This window comes from Carettochelys insculpta, chromosome 13 (genome assembly GCF_033958435.1).
Source record: "Carettochelys insculpta isolate YL-2023 chromosome 13, ASM3395843v1, whole genome shotgun sequence".
NCBI classification, from domain to species: domain Eukaryota; kingdom Metazoa; phylum Chordata; order Testudines; family Carettochelyidae; genus Carettochelys; species Carettochelys insculpta.
Window position 1 is genome coordinate 42547852 of NC_134149.1, and position 17434 is coordinate 42565285.

The 17434-nt window shown below is 46.9% G+C and overlaps 1 protein-coding gene across 2 annotated transcripts in view; it reads right to left on the bottom strand.

Moving 5' to 3' along the window:
* GABRA3 (gamma-aminobutyric acid type A receptor subunit alpha3) overlaps positions 1–17434 on the bottom strand; it is a 132895-nt gene that overhangs the window by 56253 nt on the left and 59208 nt on the right. For both annotated transcript variants that reach the window (XM_075008165.1, XM_075008164.1), the window contains one exon: positions 798–865. In XM_075008165.1, coding sequence (XP_074864266.1) covers positions 798–800 — 3 coding nt within the window. In that variant the 5' untranslated portion in view covers positions 801–865. The remainder of the gene's footprint in view (positions 1–797; positions 866–17434) is intronic.

Below are 17434 nucleotides of genomic sequence, written 5' to 3' on the forward strand. Positions count from 1 at the left end.
ATGGGAAGCAGCACATCATGTCCCAACAATTGGAGACACCATCCAGTCTCACTGGAGAACATTAGAAATGCTTTGAGGACTTCCTTCTGATGGATAAACACATCTCTCCTTCCCTCTCACTTCCCGGAAGCCCCAAAAGGCGGCTATCAGCGATAAAACATAGGAAGACACCTTGACTCCCCCACTGATGTCAAAAACACCCTCCAAGTTCAATAGCACCAGGGTGTCTACATCGCAAAAAAGCTGTGTAAGAAAACCTTCACCGAGTTCTAATCCAAAAGCTACAGACTGAGAAATACCTCCATGGATTATTGTACCTGGGATTAGAATGACCCTGATTATGATTGTTGATGTCGGGGGGCTTTCCAAAAACCAATGTAAAATTGAGAAGGAGGCGTGACACCAGAATGGAGTCCTGTTCCTTGAACTTCTATTACAACTGCTTTCTGCACCAAGCCCTCGTCAAAAGCCACAGAATGGAGTTGGTCCATATTTGTTACTGACAACAAGATACCGTCTAGCTCTGTGAATTATGCTGTGCAAGGCCCCTTGTCATGCTGTAACCATTGCCCTTGTGAAGACACCTCTAACTCCGTATCTACTCACTGCCAGTAGAGGGATGCCAAATAAAGCACACTATCCACATTTTATGCCTGAACCAAAATTTCACAGACAACCTGGATAGATTTTTTGCCATGTTGCTTCCCTACTGCATACTTTTGACCCATTAATCTGGCAGAAGAACAAAGCACACTGCAACATCTCAGAGTCCTACTTCTATGATGTACCACACTTACCATGTCTGTATCCGAGACAGGGCCAAAACTTGTCACATAAATGTCTGTCTTGACTTCAGTGACGCTGTCTGGGAAAAGCAAGAGAGAAAAGCCGTTACAGAAGTTTTCTTCATTTGCATTGAAAAGATTTTAGTTATGGGTTGTTTTCTTTCGTAGCAGATGCCTGCCTGGTGTACTGCTGAATTGTCATCACTATTGTGTTGTGAACAATGGCCAGCTTTATAAGTCACAATGGGGCAAATTCATCTTTGGTACAGCTCCATTGACTTCCACAGCGTTACACTGAGGATGGATACATCCCAGTTCATTCAGACCATGTGTATTTACATAATTTACATAGCCACACAATGCACAATTTTCTATGGTTCCATATGTCGTAAATACCATGGTAAAACCTGATGTTGTGAAACTTTAATCCAAAATCCCTTTGTATGTGCCAGCCTGATCAGTAAACTATTGAAATTCCTCTCCCTCTCCCTCCCTCCCTAAAGATGCCCTGGTTTTGTTAAAGTTCTGGGCTTCTCTGAATGAGCAAGAATCAATATTCACATTGGCTTTTACATGCATCACATTTGCCGTTTTCTTATGTGTCTCTTTCGTGAAGAATGATAGCTCTCAGAAAGCTAGTATTGACCCGGCTGCAATAATCACCGAGCTGCCAATCTTTACCACCCATACTGATGCTGAGTAATGTCTTATTTCAGGAACAGCGCAAAACCATTGGGAGGCCCCAGCTTGGTAAAACACTGTAGGACGTACATATCTTCAAGCACTGGCTTAAATCCCATTCGCCTCAATGGGAGTAAAGCATGTGTTTCAAATTAAGCATGTGTTAAAGTCCCTTAAGCCAGTTCAGACTGAGTATTGTTCAATATGAATAATGGTATTAGATGACTCTTATTTGCATGTTTCATCAGTATACCCACAAGCATTTTACAAACGTGGTCATCAGAATTACTCTCATTTTATAAATGGGGAAACTGAGGCACAAAATGACATGACTTGCCCATGGTTACCCAGCATGTCAGAATTAGAGCCAGGCCTCCTGTGTCTTAGTTCAGGGCTCTCCTCACTAGGTTTAGGAAGTTATGGAGGAAGTTCAACCCTTGTATTCCGGGTGAAACATAGGTTACCTAAAAGTCTCCTCCATTTCACTCTATCTCAGGAGAAAACTTCTAGCTGACCTGGAGTACCCCAGTCATTGACCTTCAATCTCAGTAGATCTTCTCCACATTGTCCAAAGTCTTCCTCGTTTGCGTTTTCCTGTAGGGTTCCATTTGAGAGCTTGATGGACTATGCTGGATGGGCTAGTCTTTGTCACAATTCCAACTTTCTCACCAGGTATCCCACAGAAATGTGGCCAAATCTGATCCCTAGAATGGGAGGACTTCCATTAACAGATGCTAATGGATTTTACTAGACGATGTGCTCTCACTTCAGCTGAATGAGACTGGTACCTCATGACCAAACTGTCCATTTGAAGTGAGTAAAATGTTCCTAGCTTCGCTTAAGTACCTAGCATTGGTCACTGTTGTAGATGTGATCCTGGATTAGTAGATGGCCCACTGATCTGTTCTTAGAGGGGTATATTGTCAAGTTTCAATTTATTTTGCAGCATTATGCGGCTTTGTTCTGCAGTTCAAAGTTTTGCAACCAAAGTAAGATAATGCATTCTGGCAGGGTTTTCCCCTTAATGGCTAAAATATGGTATACATGTCCTGAGCGATTATGATTGGAGAGAATCTGATGCAGCCTGTGGCTGATATTGCTGTGCTATATATGTAACCCTTGATCTTGTCGTGATGCAGTAAAATAAGGTTAAAGAGAAACGTGTGTACAGTACACTTTCTGAAATACACAGTAGTCAATTAGGCATTTTTCCTATGCAAAGCAAGTTACTTTTGTAATACTTAGAAGCTCTAGGAATATCCTCTGTGTCGCTTCAAGCAAGACCAAAAATGAGACGCATAGCAGAGAAGACAGCTCTAATGAGTTGAGGTTTTTTTCTTTAACATGAACCTTTTTCACTCCTTCTTCCCTTTCAGCATCCCTAACATCTGTAATTTACAGCTCTAACAATGCAAGTAATCAGCGATCACTTTGTTACTCCTGCTCACCCTTTTGGACTCACAGTGAGCCTCAATAAGACAGAAGGTGTGCTTCAGCCTCTATGGAAAGAACGCAGCACTCCAGTGATCACTGTGGCTGGTACCATCCTTAAGGCTGTTGACAAGTTCCGTTGCCTCAGAAGTCTACCATCCTCCAGCATAAACATGGATCATAATGTCTCTGCTCAGTTAGACAAAGCCTTCGGAATATTGATCAACTGCCTATGGAACAACCACAGTGTTAAACTCTGTACCAAGGTAGCAGTTTATCATGCAATTGTCCTGAATATCCTGCTATATGGTTCAGAGTCCTGGACAACATACTGCCAGCATGTTTTGAAAATCGATCAGTTCCATATGAGCTCAGAAAGATCATCCACGTGAACTGGTGGGACAAAATTCCAAACAGGGAGCTTCTTAAGCTGTGAGGTGATGTGGGCATGGAAGCAATGCCTATGAACAAACAGTTTCACTGGACTGGCCATGTTATGAGGATAGATGATACAAGGATAAAAAAGATGGTCTTCTACGGCCAGCTTGCTCATAGAAAGCACTCTATCGGTGGCCAGTGTAAGCACTATAAAGACATTTTAAAGGCCAACGTCATGTCATGTGGTATATCTCCCAGTGATGTGGAAATTCTAGTTCAGGACAGATTGTCCTGGCAGCAAACCACTGTACAGGCAATCAAATGTTTCGAGAGTAAAAGTACGCAAGTATTACAGGAAAAACGTGGGATCTGAAAAGAATGTACAACACCTGCAGTTGGCTGATTTTTGTGTGATGTCTGTAATTGGCTTTGTTGATCAAGGACTGGTTTAGGTGTCATAGAAGATGAGGTCTGTTGCTCAATGGCTCAGTCCACAATTTATAGCTGTAATCACCACGCTGGGATCCAGGCCCAGCCATGGTCCTTGCAGTCAGCAGAATGAAACAGCTTGAGAAAGAGGTTGAGAGGTGGCCAGAGAAGAGGATCTGTGTTTTAGGATGTGACCTGTGCGATTCGAGTGCTGGAGAACTGGCGCAAGAGTTAACAAGGAAATGGTTGCAGGCTCATAGAGGGTGAGAGGTGGAGGAGTTAGGGAGAAGTCTGGGACATGCTTCTGATTGCTTGTGGTGGTTTTATTTCTAAGCCCACCATCTACACTGACCAGGAAAGGTTAGATCTTCCGGGGCACCATTTCGCGCATGTGTGAAACAGTGCATTCCCGGGTCAACTTCGATTCTGGAACTTCTCATGAGCCATGAAGATTAAGGAACGTTGACGGGAGGAACTGAAGACAGGCATCAAAGCTGAGGGGTGAAAAGCTGATTTTAGGTGTGCAACTGGTATTGCCTACCAGCCATCAACCTTCCGGGTGATTATAGATATAGCCTAAGTTGGCATTACGCACAATTCAAAGGAAGATGGCTGCAACACAGGGGTTTGACTTAAAAGAGGTGTGGTGGGTTGTTTGTTCGTTTGTTTGCTTGTTTGTCTTTTGCAGTCCCTTCCTAGTAAAGTTGTAGCAGAGTTGAAACTTCCACTTTCTTGTTACCAAGCTTATCAATGAGGCCTTTGCAAATAGCCACAGAAGAACAGACAGGAGTTGTGAGGGGAAAAAAGAACAGCAACCCTGGATGGATCTGAACTAATCCAGGGTCCTGCTCTGGTGAACTCAGCCTATTGTAAACTATCCAGTGACTAGACTCCATGGTCCCTTGCACCTGCAGAACCTAGCTAATCTCATGGACACTGGTGGGATTTAGGCATACCGTGCATCAGGAGAACAGGATCCAAAATGTTCCTCACCTGGACTTGGGTGTGTGCTTAGCCAGTGAGACCTGCAAACCCAGGATGCACGAGAATGTCCAGTAACAAACTTACCAGGTTATCCAGAAGGGGGCAGAGACCATCTCACTTCCTGCCCTGATGCTGACATAATCAACACTCTCTGATGCAGGACCCTCCAGTGTAATACAAAACAAAGCCACACACATGAAGTTCTCAGACAGAGGCTGTTGGATCCAAGTGGATGTGACCATTTGGCAGTATCAGCTCCCAAAGAAAACGGGCTTTCCTTGAACTACTCTGTACTTATTCCTTCCCGGCTCCTTGCATGAATGATACTTATTAGTATAATATACAGACAGCTGCAATCACAGTGTAACAGGGTATCAGACAGTCAGCAATGGCATCATGTTAATGATTTCACAATGAATCATAATTGAGAAAGCCAGAACCCTCAGAGTGCCCATTTAATTAAAACATTCATAGTCATCACGGGATGTTCCGGGAACTGCAGGTCAAACAGCTCCAGATAAAGCACTGGGTTGTGGCTAAGACGTGTTTGGTGCAATTGAAATGCGGGGCAAAGGCAGCTGTAAATATTGATTCCTTTGTGTCCTCCTATGCCCAGGACTCAGTGGAGCCCAGATCAGTTATCAAGACTATGTTTAAACTGCACCTCGTCTCTTGTCCATTCACCCTCGTGACACGGTGCTGAGAGCAAAAAGACAGACACATCCTTCTCCTTCAACACATATGGCCCCAAATTCTGCTCTGCTTCATGTAAACGCCACCAAATTCCTAGTCACTCCAGACCAACATATCCTGCATCTAGGAGACTAGATAACCCCTACGGTCCATTCAAGGCACACGGTTCTATCATTTTGTGGGGGATAAGGGGCTACAAAGAGCGGTGCTCAGAGTCAGGGAACTCCCAGCCTCAGTCTTGCTCCTTTTCCTAGGCCTGTTCACCCTCCAAGCCTCTGCTGTGTGACGGCCTCCAGACAGACTTGTGCTGGTGGGCTTGGAGGCAGGTTGGTCGCCACAGATCTTGCCCCCATGGGGCAGCTGAACCACCATGGTTACACTGGGCCTAGGTGATATCCATGAACATACAGAAGAGGTATGATCTCTTTTGACTTGGGTGGCTTTCTACACAATACAACTGCTGTTCACGTACAAATTCTAGCTGAGCTGTGAAAGTTGGAACTCACTAACAGATAAGCAGATCACAGCAAACTACAATCTCCGGGCTTAGTGCCATTCATGGTCCTAGTAATATTACACAACGCAAGGACTTCTGCAACGTATTGTATCAAAACAAGCAAGCAGTCCAGTAGCACTTGAATGACTAACAAAATAATTTATTAGGTGATGAGCTTTTGTGGGACAGACCCACTTCTTCAGGTCCGTCCCACGAAAGCTCATCATCTGATATATTATCGTGTTAGTCTTTAAAGTGCTACTGGAGTGCTTGTTTGTTTTCATAGTATATAGACTAGCATGGCTATCTCTCTGTTGCTGTGCTATGTTTTGCTTATGGCACGGTACGAGGTCATTGGCTCTGTGGAAATGATACATTCGCTTCCAAGCAGAAGGGATCCCAGGATATTTGGGTTGGAAAAGCAAACAGCAGGAGCCAATCACACCTATATTTTCATGGGCAGAAAGCAAGTAGCAGCTTTTTCAATTACAGCCTGAAACACAATGCAGAACAGAGTTGCTAATTCTCCTCTTCTTAAGCTGCAGAGCTGATCATTTGCCCATGGAAATCTGGCCTGCTCCCCTAACATCCCAGAAAACTTTAATAGCTGGATCACAGATGCTTCAGCACTTTCACCAAATCTGCTGCAGCATATTAAACACCACTGGGCCCTTCGGTAACATCTGCCCTCCCAGCATAGCAAAGCTTGTTGCACACACACGAGTTAAGTCTTGCAGTCTATGTGGAGACTGATTTGTGTTATGGGCACCATTTTATAGATGGGGAAACAGTGTGTGAGAGAGAGACTTACACAATACGAAGCAGCTGCCTGTTGACCAGGGACTAGAATGTAGGACTTCAGGTACTGGGTCTGGAGAACAAAGCCCACAACCCATCTTCTGCCAGTGTAAGACACACAGTGCATTATGATGTACTGCCAGAAATAATGAAACCAAAACACCACTTTCTGTTGTCTCTCATATGTGGTTCGAAAGCCTCTTCGGGCAGCGCTGTCTTGTGTCAGTATTTCTGGGCCTTGACAACAGGGCATGTTGTGATGTCACTGCCCTGATTGCACTACCGTGTTCGCAGGGGACCACTATAGTTGTTCAATGTTAACTTCCTCTTGCCCACAACTGGCATCTTCCCAGACCCCTGTGCAAATTGTTAATCATCACTTAGCATTGATACTGCAGTAGCACCTGCAGGCTTTAGTCAGGGATCAGGGTCTTGTCATGCTACGTGCTGCACAGATGGAAAATAAAGACACTGTCCCTTTCCTGAAGAAGTTGCAGCCTAGGCCAATGACTAGAGAAACAAGCAGATAGAGTAAATCAATGTGCAGGGATGGCAGTCAAGGGAGGATGAAGCAACTACAGGTTGACCCTCTCTGGTTCAGTACCCTCAGGACCTGACTGGAGCAGAACCAGGGAATTTGCTTGACCACAGGAGGTCAATATTGTCTAGCAGCATTACCAGCACTTCCGTTGCTTACTAGGCTCTTAGAAGTCACGTAGGGATACATTTCAGCTAATAGCAGCACAGGATACTGACAGCCAGGATCTGTGGCTGTAAATAAATTTTACGGGACTGTGGGAAAGTTGGCCACATGCATGATAAGCAGACATGCAGTTAACTAAAATCATGCCGGACCACAGATGTTGCTGGACCAGAGAGGGCCACACTAGAGAGATTCAACCTGTACAATAAGAGAAACACACACTTTACATGCTGGGTTTATGCTGATTATGGGTCTGCATCTCTAGGACCGAGTCATTAACCTGCAATTAGGGCAGGCAGTGTTCTTGTGTGACTAGGGCTTTAGTCAGAGTGTGAAGAGCTGCCTTCTTATCTTGCCTCTGCTGCATTACCCTAAGCTAGCTGCTCTCTGTCTGCCTTGTCTAGATCACAGGTCTTCTGCAGCAGAGACCTTCTGCTAGGTTCCTACAGCACCCACACAAGTTCTGAGATCCGAGCCTCTGCACGTTTCTGTCACATAAGTAAGAAATAACAATACACACATTTTCATGACTGATTATCAGCAAGCGTGGCAGACCCAAGGCAGTGGGCTTTAGGAGTCTAATAGAAGGCAGATACATCGGGAGCTGTATGTGAAGGTTTCTGTTCCCTGCATTAGAATTAAAAAAACAAAACAAAACAAAACACTTGAGGCTCATTAATTAGACAGCTGCAGCCAGTTAAGACAGGCAGACTCTCCTTTAAAAAAGTCCCCTCAAGTAAAGGAGGGGGAAGAAGAAGAGGAACGGACCGGGAAGTGACGGTGGAAAACTGAGGATTTGAGGAAAGGGGAGGCTCAGCCAGGTACCAGGGAGAAGGTGCTAGATGGAAGTGGTGGGAGAAGTTGCCCAGGGAAAGGCTGCTGTGATTGGGCTAGAGGAAACACCCCATCAGCTGCTATTATTTAGGGTCTCCGGGTTGACAAAGTAGGTCTTTGCCCACAAAAGCTTATACTCCAAAAAATCTGTTTGTCTGTAAGGTGCCACAGGACTTCTCATTGTTTTTGCAGATACAGACTAACATGGATACCCTTCTACTGCTAAGCCCAATAGAGCTTCTGGTGGTTGGGGTTCCAGCTGGAGAGTGTCCTCATTTGTAAGTGGTGGTAGGGATGGAAGGAGGGAGCCAGGCGTCTCCTCTCCAGCGACTGCAGTGTTAGTTAAGCAGTGCCTGGTGCTGCACAGTGCAACCAGTTGTGAGATCTGAAATCGTCATGTCGGTGCTTCTGTAGCCATTTGCAGTGGTTCAGGAAAGTCTGTGGTATAGATCAGGCAATGCCCCTCCGCCCCTCAGAGGAGCTGCCACTGAGTATAAGCCTCTCGTGCCCCTTCACGTGGTAATGAGCACAGATCTGGGACTCACCCTGCTGAGGACTCCTGCACTGAACATCCTGAGCACTCGGCAGAGCTCAATGTGTCTGGCAGAGGAACAATTGAACACAATGCCTTCCAAGACCCTGGCTGATTCCCTAATCACTGCACCATCCTTGCTTGCCAATGAGCGTATTCCCTGGTCAGAGTGTGCTTGTGTTTCTAATGCCATCTGGAGGAATTTTGCAGGCAGAAGTGATGCACTGCAGGCTGAGCAGAGGCGCCCCCACCCCTACCCAGCACAGAAAAGCATTCTTTAACTCGCTCATCCTCGCCAGGCAATGCTGCTTGGACCCCATTGCAGAAATCCCACAGAGCTGGGGCAGGTCTTCAGTGCAAATGTAAAACAAAGAACAGCCCTCTCCCAAGCCTTCCCATGGGATTCCCAACACCCACCCCTCTCGAAACGCTACTCTCGCCCTCTCCAAGAAATTCGGAAGCCAGATCTACTTGGCTTGCAAAGACAATCGATGACAGCACAGATTCAGTTCCTAGTGATTCCAACAAGAGCAGGGTTGGACTCAACCATCAGAACGGTTACAGCAGCATTTTCCAGGGCTCTGTGTGGATTCCCCATTTGTGGTACGTGCCTCAAATAAGGGGCCAAGGGGCCATTTCCTCCACACCCCACGCGGTTGCTGCTGCGCATCTGCTGGGCTTTGAATGAGCCAGTCCCTGCATCCCTTCCTCTCTTGCTCCCATCCTTTCTGCTGCAGACAGAGCCAGCCTGCCACCCCCTCACCACCCACTCATTCCTGAAATCTCCTGTTTAAGTGCTCACGACTCTCTGGGCAAGCAAAGGGGTGGGGATTATTTACAAAATGACTGAGTGCTATTTTTATTTGCTTCTCCGAAGCATTAGCTGCAGCCGAGCAGGAATACAAATTACCCTGTCTCCATTCCTCTCCCGTCTCTGGCTGTCTGCTGTGGGACTGCCTCTACAAGTGATTAGTGGAGGGACGGAAGGAAGAAGGCTGTTATTAAAAATTCAGCTGTAATCACCAACTCTTATTTATTTAAGAATCGCAGCCCTGATATAATCTGCTGGTAGGTTTGTGTGTCAGTTTGTGGATGCTGCTCTGCGAGGTGCCATACATAGCAGGAGCAATGCAGCGCAGGGGGATTCCAGAGGCTGGGCTGCAATCTAGGAGAGATGACGTGGGCATGGCTGAGTGCGGGTGGTTCCCTGCGGTGTGCTGGAATGAAATGGGCAGTGAGGCAGTCAGGGCTTGGGGCAGGAGCTTTCTGCGTATGGTCCCACTCTAGAGCCTACAAAGTCTTGCTGCTGTGCTGGGGTGTTTTCAAAAGCCATGCGATTACGCTGCAGTGTCCATGCACAGCTGCAAAGGGCTGAGGGTTCCCAGGTGCTGTGATCCCAGACTTTCAGGCTAGGAGGGAACATCAGAAATTGAGCATTACAGGGGATGAGAAGCTGGATGTGAATCAACAATATGCCTTTGTTGCCAAGAAGGCTAATAGCACATTGGGCTGCATTAGGAGGAGCATTGTCTGCAGATCAACGGAAATGATTGTTCCCCTCTATTCAGCACTGGTGAGGCCACATCTGGAGTATTGTGCCCATTTGTGGGCCCCCCCACTACAGAAAGAATATGGACAAATTCGAGAGAGACCAATGGAGGGTAACAAAAACGATTAGATGGCTGCGGCACATGAATTATGAGCAGAGGCTGAAGGATTTAGGCTTATTTAGTCTACAGAAGAGAAGCGGGGCGGGGGGCGGGGGGCGGAATTGATAGCCGCGTTCAACTTCCTGAAGGGGGATTACAAAGAGGATGGAGAGAGGCTGTTTACAGTGGTGACAGATGACAGAATGAGGAGCAATGCTGTCAACTTGCAGTGGGGGAGATCTAGGTTGGATACTAGGAAAAACTACTTCCCCAGGAGGGTGGTGAAGCACTAGAATGTGTTACAGAGAGAGGTGGTTGAATCTCCATCCCTAGAGGTTTTTAAATCCCATCTTGACAAAGCCCTAGCTGGGATGATTTAGTTGGGGTTGGTCCCCGACTCCATGACCTCCTGAGGTCTCTTTCAACCCTTGGAGCTTATCAAATCATCCAGTCTGACCACCTGCACATTGCAGGCTACAGAACCTCACCCATCCACGCCTATAACAGACCCCTAACCTATGACTGAGTTATTGAAGTCCTCGTACCAGGATTTACAGATCATTCACCATGTGTTCTGGTTCAAACCATGCTGCAGAGAAAGGAGACACCCTCGCCCACGGTCCCTACCAATGCGACTTGGGAAAAAATTCCTTCCTGGCCCCAAATATAGAACGCTATAGCTGGAAAGGACGTCAAGAGGTCATCAAAAGTCCAGTCCTCTGCCTTCATGGCAGGACCAAGCTCTATCTAGATCATCCCTGTTAGAGAATTATCCAACCTGTCCTTAAACATCTCCAATGACGGAGATTCTCCAACCTCCCTGGGCAATTTATTCTAGTACTTAACCACACTGACAGATAGGAATATTTCCTAGCGTCCAACCTAGACCTCCCTTGCTGCAGGTTAAGCCCCTTCCTTCTTGTTCTATCCTCAGAGGCCAAAGAGAACAATTTCTCTCCCTCCTCGTGGTAACACCCTTTCAGAGACTTGGAAGCTGCTATTGTGCCCCTCTCAGCCTTCTCTTTCCCAAACTAAACCAACCCAATTCTTTTAATCATCTCCGATCTTCCTGAGCATGTGGGCACGATCTCCCCAGGCAGACTCCTGGGCAGAAATTCTCTGGAGTAACTCAGAGTTGCCCTTATCGAGTATCCTGTCTCCAGAGGTTGGGGATTTTGGCTGACAGTCACCAGTGGGCCCTGGGCTATTGTAGGCAGTACCATCATGTCTCTGCTGGCTTATGTCACAGCACCTACCACCCAGGAGCTACTGCCATTTAGATCCCCTCCACAAACTTATCAAGCTCGGTCTCATTTAGGGGTTCTTTTTGCCCCCATTGCTGCCCTTAGAAGGCTGAGCTACCTCAGAGACAAGGTGAGATGGAGAGGGAAAGGCAGCCTTTGAAGAGGAGGGGGTGTCATTTTAAAGCGAGAGATTACCGGAGCCTTTGGTCTGTATTGGTCCACAAGACGAAACTCACTCCAGTCATGGATGAAAAATGTTAGCGGGTGCAGCGCCCCACAATCCAACCCCTGCCTCTCCCTCTGCTCTGAGCTCCCTGCATTCCACCCAACACTTACACTTCTTACAGGCCGTCTTTTATGGCAGCAGGCCCCCAAGGGGGGAGATGCTGTGACAGTGACCCTACCTGTCAGAAATTGGTTACTTTCACCCCTGGTTATGAGCGAAAACAAAGGATTGGAAGGCGGTTCCAATCCTAACGTTTCTCTAAGGATTTGAGAGTATAAATGTCACCTCCAGGACAATCGCCGAAGGTGCTCAAGTTTGAGAAACCCTGTTGCCCTCAGAAATATTTGAAAAGCAAACAGGAGCTAAGATTATTAACCAGGGAGAGGAGAAGGACGGTACAGGAAACACACAAGTACAAAAAGGCTGACTGCTCAGGGCATGGATTTGTCATTTCTGCACCGTAACCAGCAGCAAATGTGTTCTGGGAAGAAGTCCTCGGAATTCAGAAGGGCATTTGTTATCCTGCTCAGGAATAAGCATTTGCGCGCAACAGTCTGGGGCTTATCTGGCAATCTGACCCAGCCCATTGGAAAGGAAGGAGTCTCTCAGATAAGTGCAGCTGGGAACTAAATGGAAAAACAGATGGCCCTCCCTGGGTCGCTATCATTTCCCCCAAACTTGGAAAGCTGGAATAGTTTTCAGTGTAACTGAAGCAGCGTTTGTAAGGTGACAGCAGGGAAGGATCCCAGCAGGGGGTCATTCTTTAGCTCTGCTGCTCTCACAACGCAGCATTCCTAGCCCACAGAGCAAAGAAAACCCAGCCTGGCAAGGGGGCGTGGAGGGAGGAGGAGAAAAAAGAGGGAACTAACTTTTCAAGCAGTGTGGCTGGAGGCAGGCAGGGGTGGGGGGAGCCTCAGAGATACAGCAGAGCCAGAGATGCATATTTAAAGAAAGTGGCCCATGCTCCTCACACTCCTGGGTGGAGGGGAGGCAAGAGCTAATGCCCTGCAGTGACAGGTGTTTTTTTTTCTGGCGGTGGGGTGAGGGGTGTCACTGCTGTCTCCTTTTACCTGCCATAACACCCCTGCTCAGAGGAGTTTTATGAGGCTAGCTGTGCAGATGTTTCTGAGGTGGGTAGGGTCAACAGAGACAGTGATTTACACGAGCCAACAGAGGTGGATGCAGATTTATCTCAATCCTGGAAGGAGCCTCGTGCTGTGAACTGTTAGATGGGAGAGAACAGTTCTGCTCCAGTACTGGTGAACCCTCTCTACAGTCATGTCTAGAGCTCAAACATATTTTTTTCCTTTGACAGAATGTCTCAATGAAAAGCAATTTTCAGGGCTCTGAAATTGCCTGTGAATTCAATTTGACTAATAGGGAGCCATAAAAGCCAGAGCGGGGAAGTTAGTTTTGACGTGACATTCTGTTTGGAAATTTGGCCAGTTAAAGAAAACTAAGGTGAAAACCATCTGCAAAGCCACTGTTTTGAGCTGACGCAAACATTTCGGTTCATTAAATGCTTTTTTTTTTTTTTTGAGTTTTTGATTTGATTTTAAATTTTTAAAAAAAAAAATTTGTTTCAGTTCAATTGGATTTTTCCGTTCCGCCGCAGAGCCAAAATAATCCATTATTCACTCAGATCCGCTCGTGTCTCAGTGCTGGCGCTTCTGATGCTGTGCTGTGATCTAGCAGAGTAACGCAGCTGAATCTCAGTGCGGTAGGTTCTCAGATGCTGGGCTGTGATCTAGCAGAGGCTTCTTTGTCCCTGAGAGATTTTTCTACTTTGCTGTGCTTGTTGCAACTAATTTAACAAAACCTCTGTCTGGAGAAGAAACACACTGAGCAGAGTTTGGACTGAAAACTTTACATTCCTGCCTCCTCCCAAGTCCCTGACATCTTCGGGTGCATGAAACACCGAATTAATCGGAAGCAGAAGGTAATTTCTGCAGCTGCGCTGAGGCTTTATGATCCACTCATTCTTTATTTTCACATTTTCACTTTGGGGATTTAATGTCCTTGCAATTTTAGCCCTCAGAACAAAAGAAGAATAGAAGTATCTTTTCCTTCTGCGACCTTAGCTGCCGTCCCAGCGGAACTGCCTCTGATTATTGTGCCTGAGATTTAACGGAGCTGGGATTGTGCCACAATGGGGGCTTGAAACACAGCAGCGCTCTCCTAAAGGCGGAGGACCATTGTAGCCCCCTCAGCAAGATGCTCTGCCCTCAGGCTCCTTCCTTCTCAGTCCAGAGATCCAAACCCCAAGCACCAGGTCTTCAGACTCACTCCACCTCCCCCATTTGCTCTCCTGGCTTTCATCCTCACAGGGGCCATCTGGCAAAGACCTAGAGAAGCACTAGTTTTACTGTTTGACAGATCCTTTCTCTGGGTAAAGCGGGCTCCAGTCAGATTCAGCACGGCCCTGGACTTCATCACCAGTGTTCCCTGCAAGCTGAGTGCTTGGGAAGTCACCTAGGAGAGATTCAGGTGCTGCCCAGCTGATTAGCAGAACTCCCAGTGTTTCTACTGGAGGTGCACATCGACAAACGCCTCAGTGCACGTAAAATTTATTCCGCACCCAGATGGAAAAAATTAGAGGGAACATTGTTCACCACCCGACCTTGAAATCCCACTGGATTTATGATACTGCGTCATAGTGACTGAGCATCCCAATCGCAAGCAGGGATCTTCATTCTCAAGCCCCTTTTGGCGCTGAGAAGGTCCTTGAAAGGCGTAGGGGAGGGAACCAGAGCTCGTAACAATCTGGGCCAAGAGTGAGTGGAGGCTAGACACGGATGTAAGTAAAGTTAGATCTAGGCACAGACACGGCCCAGTGGAAAAGGTATTGGTCTTGGAATCCTGAGATCTGCTACCAAACTGCTAGGGCCATTGGATAAATCATGTCCCACAGCATGACTCAGTTTCCCCCTCAGTAATATGCGTGCCATTGTACTCACCAACCCTCGTGAAACAGTCTGAGATGTATAGCCCAGAAGTGAAATATTAGCATCTACTCATTATCTCAGTCTCAAGCATTTAAGAGAATAAAGAGTCGTTCCCTGGTTCCTCTACTCTTCTACACCTGCTCAGCTTCACATATCCACCACCCTCTCCCCTGGGCTCAGCGACGCCAAGCTCTTTGTGCCTTGATCTCCGTTAGTTACTCAATCAACCAAACCCCGTTTGTTAATCCAGGATCCTCTCTTGCTATATACCACTCTGGTCCTCCTCCACCAGCCTCATCTCTGTCATCAACGGCAAAGATGGGAATCACATCTCACACACTGAATCCAAAATATTGCAAAGCAAACTCTGTTGTCTCTGGACAAATGAACCACGTTGCTGTCCAAGATATACTGGGCCAATTTATCTGTGGCCCAGATCCCTCAGCAACCCTGAAGTTAGCAGGACCCATCTTGTTCTTTTCTTTCATTGGAGTTAGAACATGATTAACAGCCCAAGTGCAAAAATCACCCATTGAACAACTGCAGGGAAACTTTGCAACGCCCCATGTCAGCACGGGACACAGCTATGACCAGGAAGAAAGATCCCCCATACACCTGCCCATAAGGAAATGGACTGAGGCCAACAGTGGCCCACCCATAAGCCACCAGAGGGCCATGACTTTCCATTCCCTGAGCTGGTTTCAGAAAGTAACCCAGGTGTGGAATCCTGGACGCTGTTTGGCTCACCCTAGCCTATGGCTCTGGAATCAGGGCTGCTAGCAAGAATGTGCCCAGCCCAAGGTAAAGGGGGCCAGCTTTTACTAGCATGAGGGAGGAAAGGCAGGAGTGAGTGAGAAAACCCTGGGAAAAGAAGAGATTGCTCCATGTCGCACTAGAGAAGAGACAGGGCTGGTCTGGAATGAACACAAGGAGCAGGTTGAGGCTGCTGGTCACAGTCAAGCCCTGTGGTCTCCCTGGCTCACTAACACACTTGCACAGGGTTGTTCTAACACAGCAATGGAGGAAGGAGAAACAAGAGCAAAAGAGGTGGGGAAAGTAACATGAAGTGTTGCTAAACAACACTCCAAGCCAGACTCACCAAACCAGGAGTGCTTCGCCTCCCAGGGCTCTGCTTGGAAAAGTAACCCCCGCTCTTCCCTGAGCCGCTCTGCACTGAAGGGCATTGCACATCTCTGGGGCTGCAAGAGCGCAGAAGAAATCATCTAGCAGAATGAGGGTCTGTCTAATAAGATGGGTGAACTGGAGTACCTTATATCAAAGGAGGAAGTTGACATAACAGGCATTACAGAAACATGGTGGAATGAAGACAATCAGTGGGACACTATCACACCGGGATATAAATTATATCGGAAAGACAGAACAGGTCGTGCGGAGTGGTACTATATGTGAAGGATAATATAGAATCAAATGAAACAAAAATCCTAAAGGAATCAAAATATTCCATAGAATCATTATGGATAACAATTCATTCCTCTAATATAAATATGGCATTAGGAATATATTACCGACCACCTAACCAGGACATTGATAGTGATGCTGAAATGTTAAGGGAGATTAAAGAGGCTATCACAATAAAAAACACAGTAATAATAGGAGATTTCAATTATCTCCATATTGATTGGGTACATGTCACCTCAGGATGGGATTCAGAGATTAAATTTCCTGATGCCTTAAATGACTGCTTCTTGGAGCAGCTAGTACAGGAACCCACAAGGGGAGAGTCAATTCTCGATCTAGTCCTGACTGGAACGCAGGATCTGGTCCAAGAGGTAACTGTTACTGGACCGCTTGGAAATAGTGACCACAATATAATAACTTTTAATATTCCTGTGTTGGGAAGAACACCACAGCGGTCAAACACTCTGGCATTTAATTTCAAAAAGGGGAATTACACTAAAATGAGGAAGTTAGTTAAACAGAAACTAAAAGGTAGAGTAACTAAACTAAAATCCCTGGAAGCTGCATGGAAACTGTTTAAAGACACCATACTAGAGGCCCAACTTAAATGTATACCCCAAATAAAAAAACACAGTAAGGCTACGTCTACACGTGAAGCCAACATCGAAATAGCTTATTTCGATGTAGTGACATCGAAATAGGCTATTTCGATGAATAACGTCTACACGTCCTCCAGGGCTGGCAATGTCGATGTTCAACTTCGACGTTGCACGGCACCACATCGAAATAGGCGCTGCGAGGGTACGTCTACACGCCAAAGTAGCACACATCGAAATAAGGGTGCCAGGCACAGCTGCAGACAGGGTCACAGAGCGGACTCAACAGCAAGCCGCTCCCTTAAAGGGCCCCTCCCAGACACAGTTGCACTAAACAACACAAGATACACAGAGCCGACAACTGGTTGCAGACCCTGTGCCTGCAGCATGGATCCCCAGCTGCCGCAGCAGCAGCCAGAAGCCCTGGGCTAAGGGCTGCTGCCCACGGTGACCATAGAGCCCTGCAGGGACTGGAGAGAGAGCATCTCTCAACCCCCCAGCTGATGGCCGCCATGGAGGACCCGGCAATTTCGACGTTGCGGGACGCGGATCGTCTACACGGTCCCTACTTCGACATTGAACGTCGAAGTAGGGCACTATTCCGATCCCCT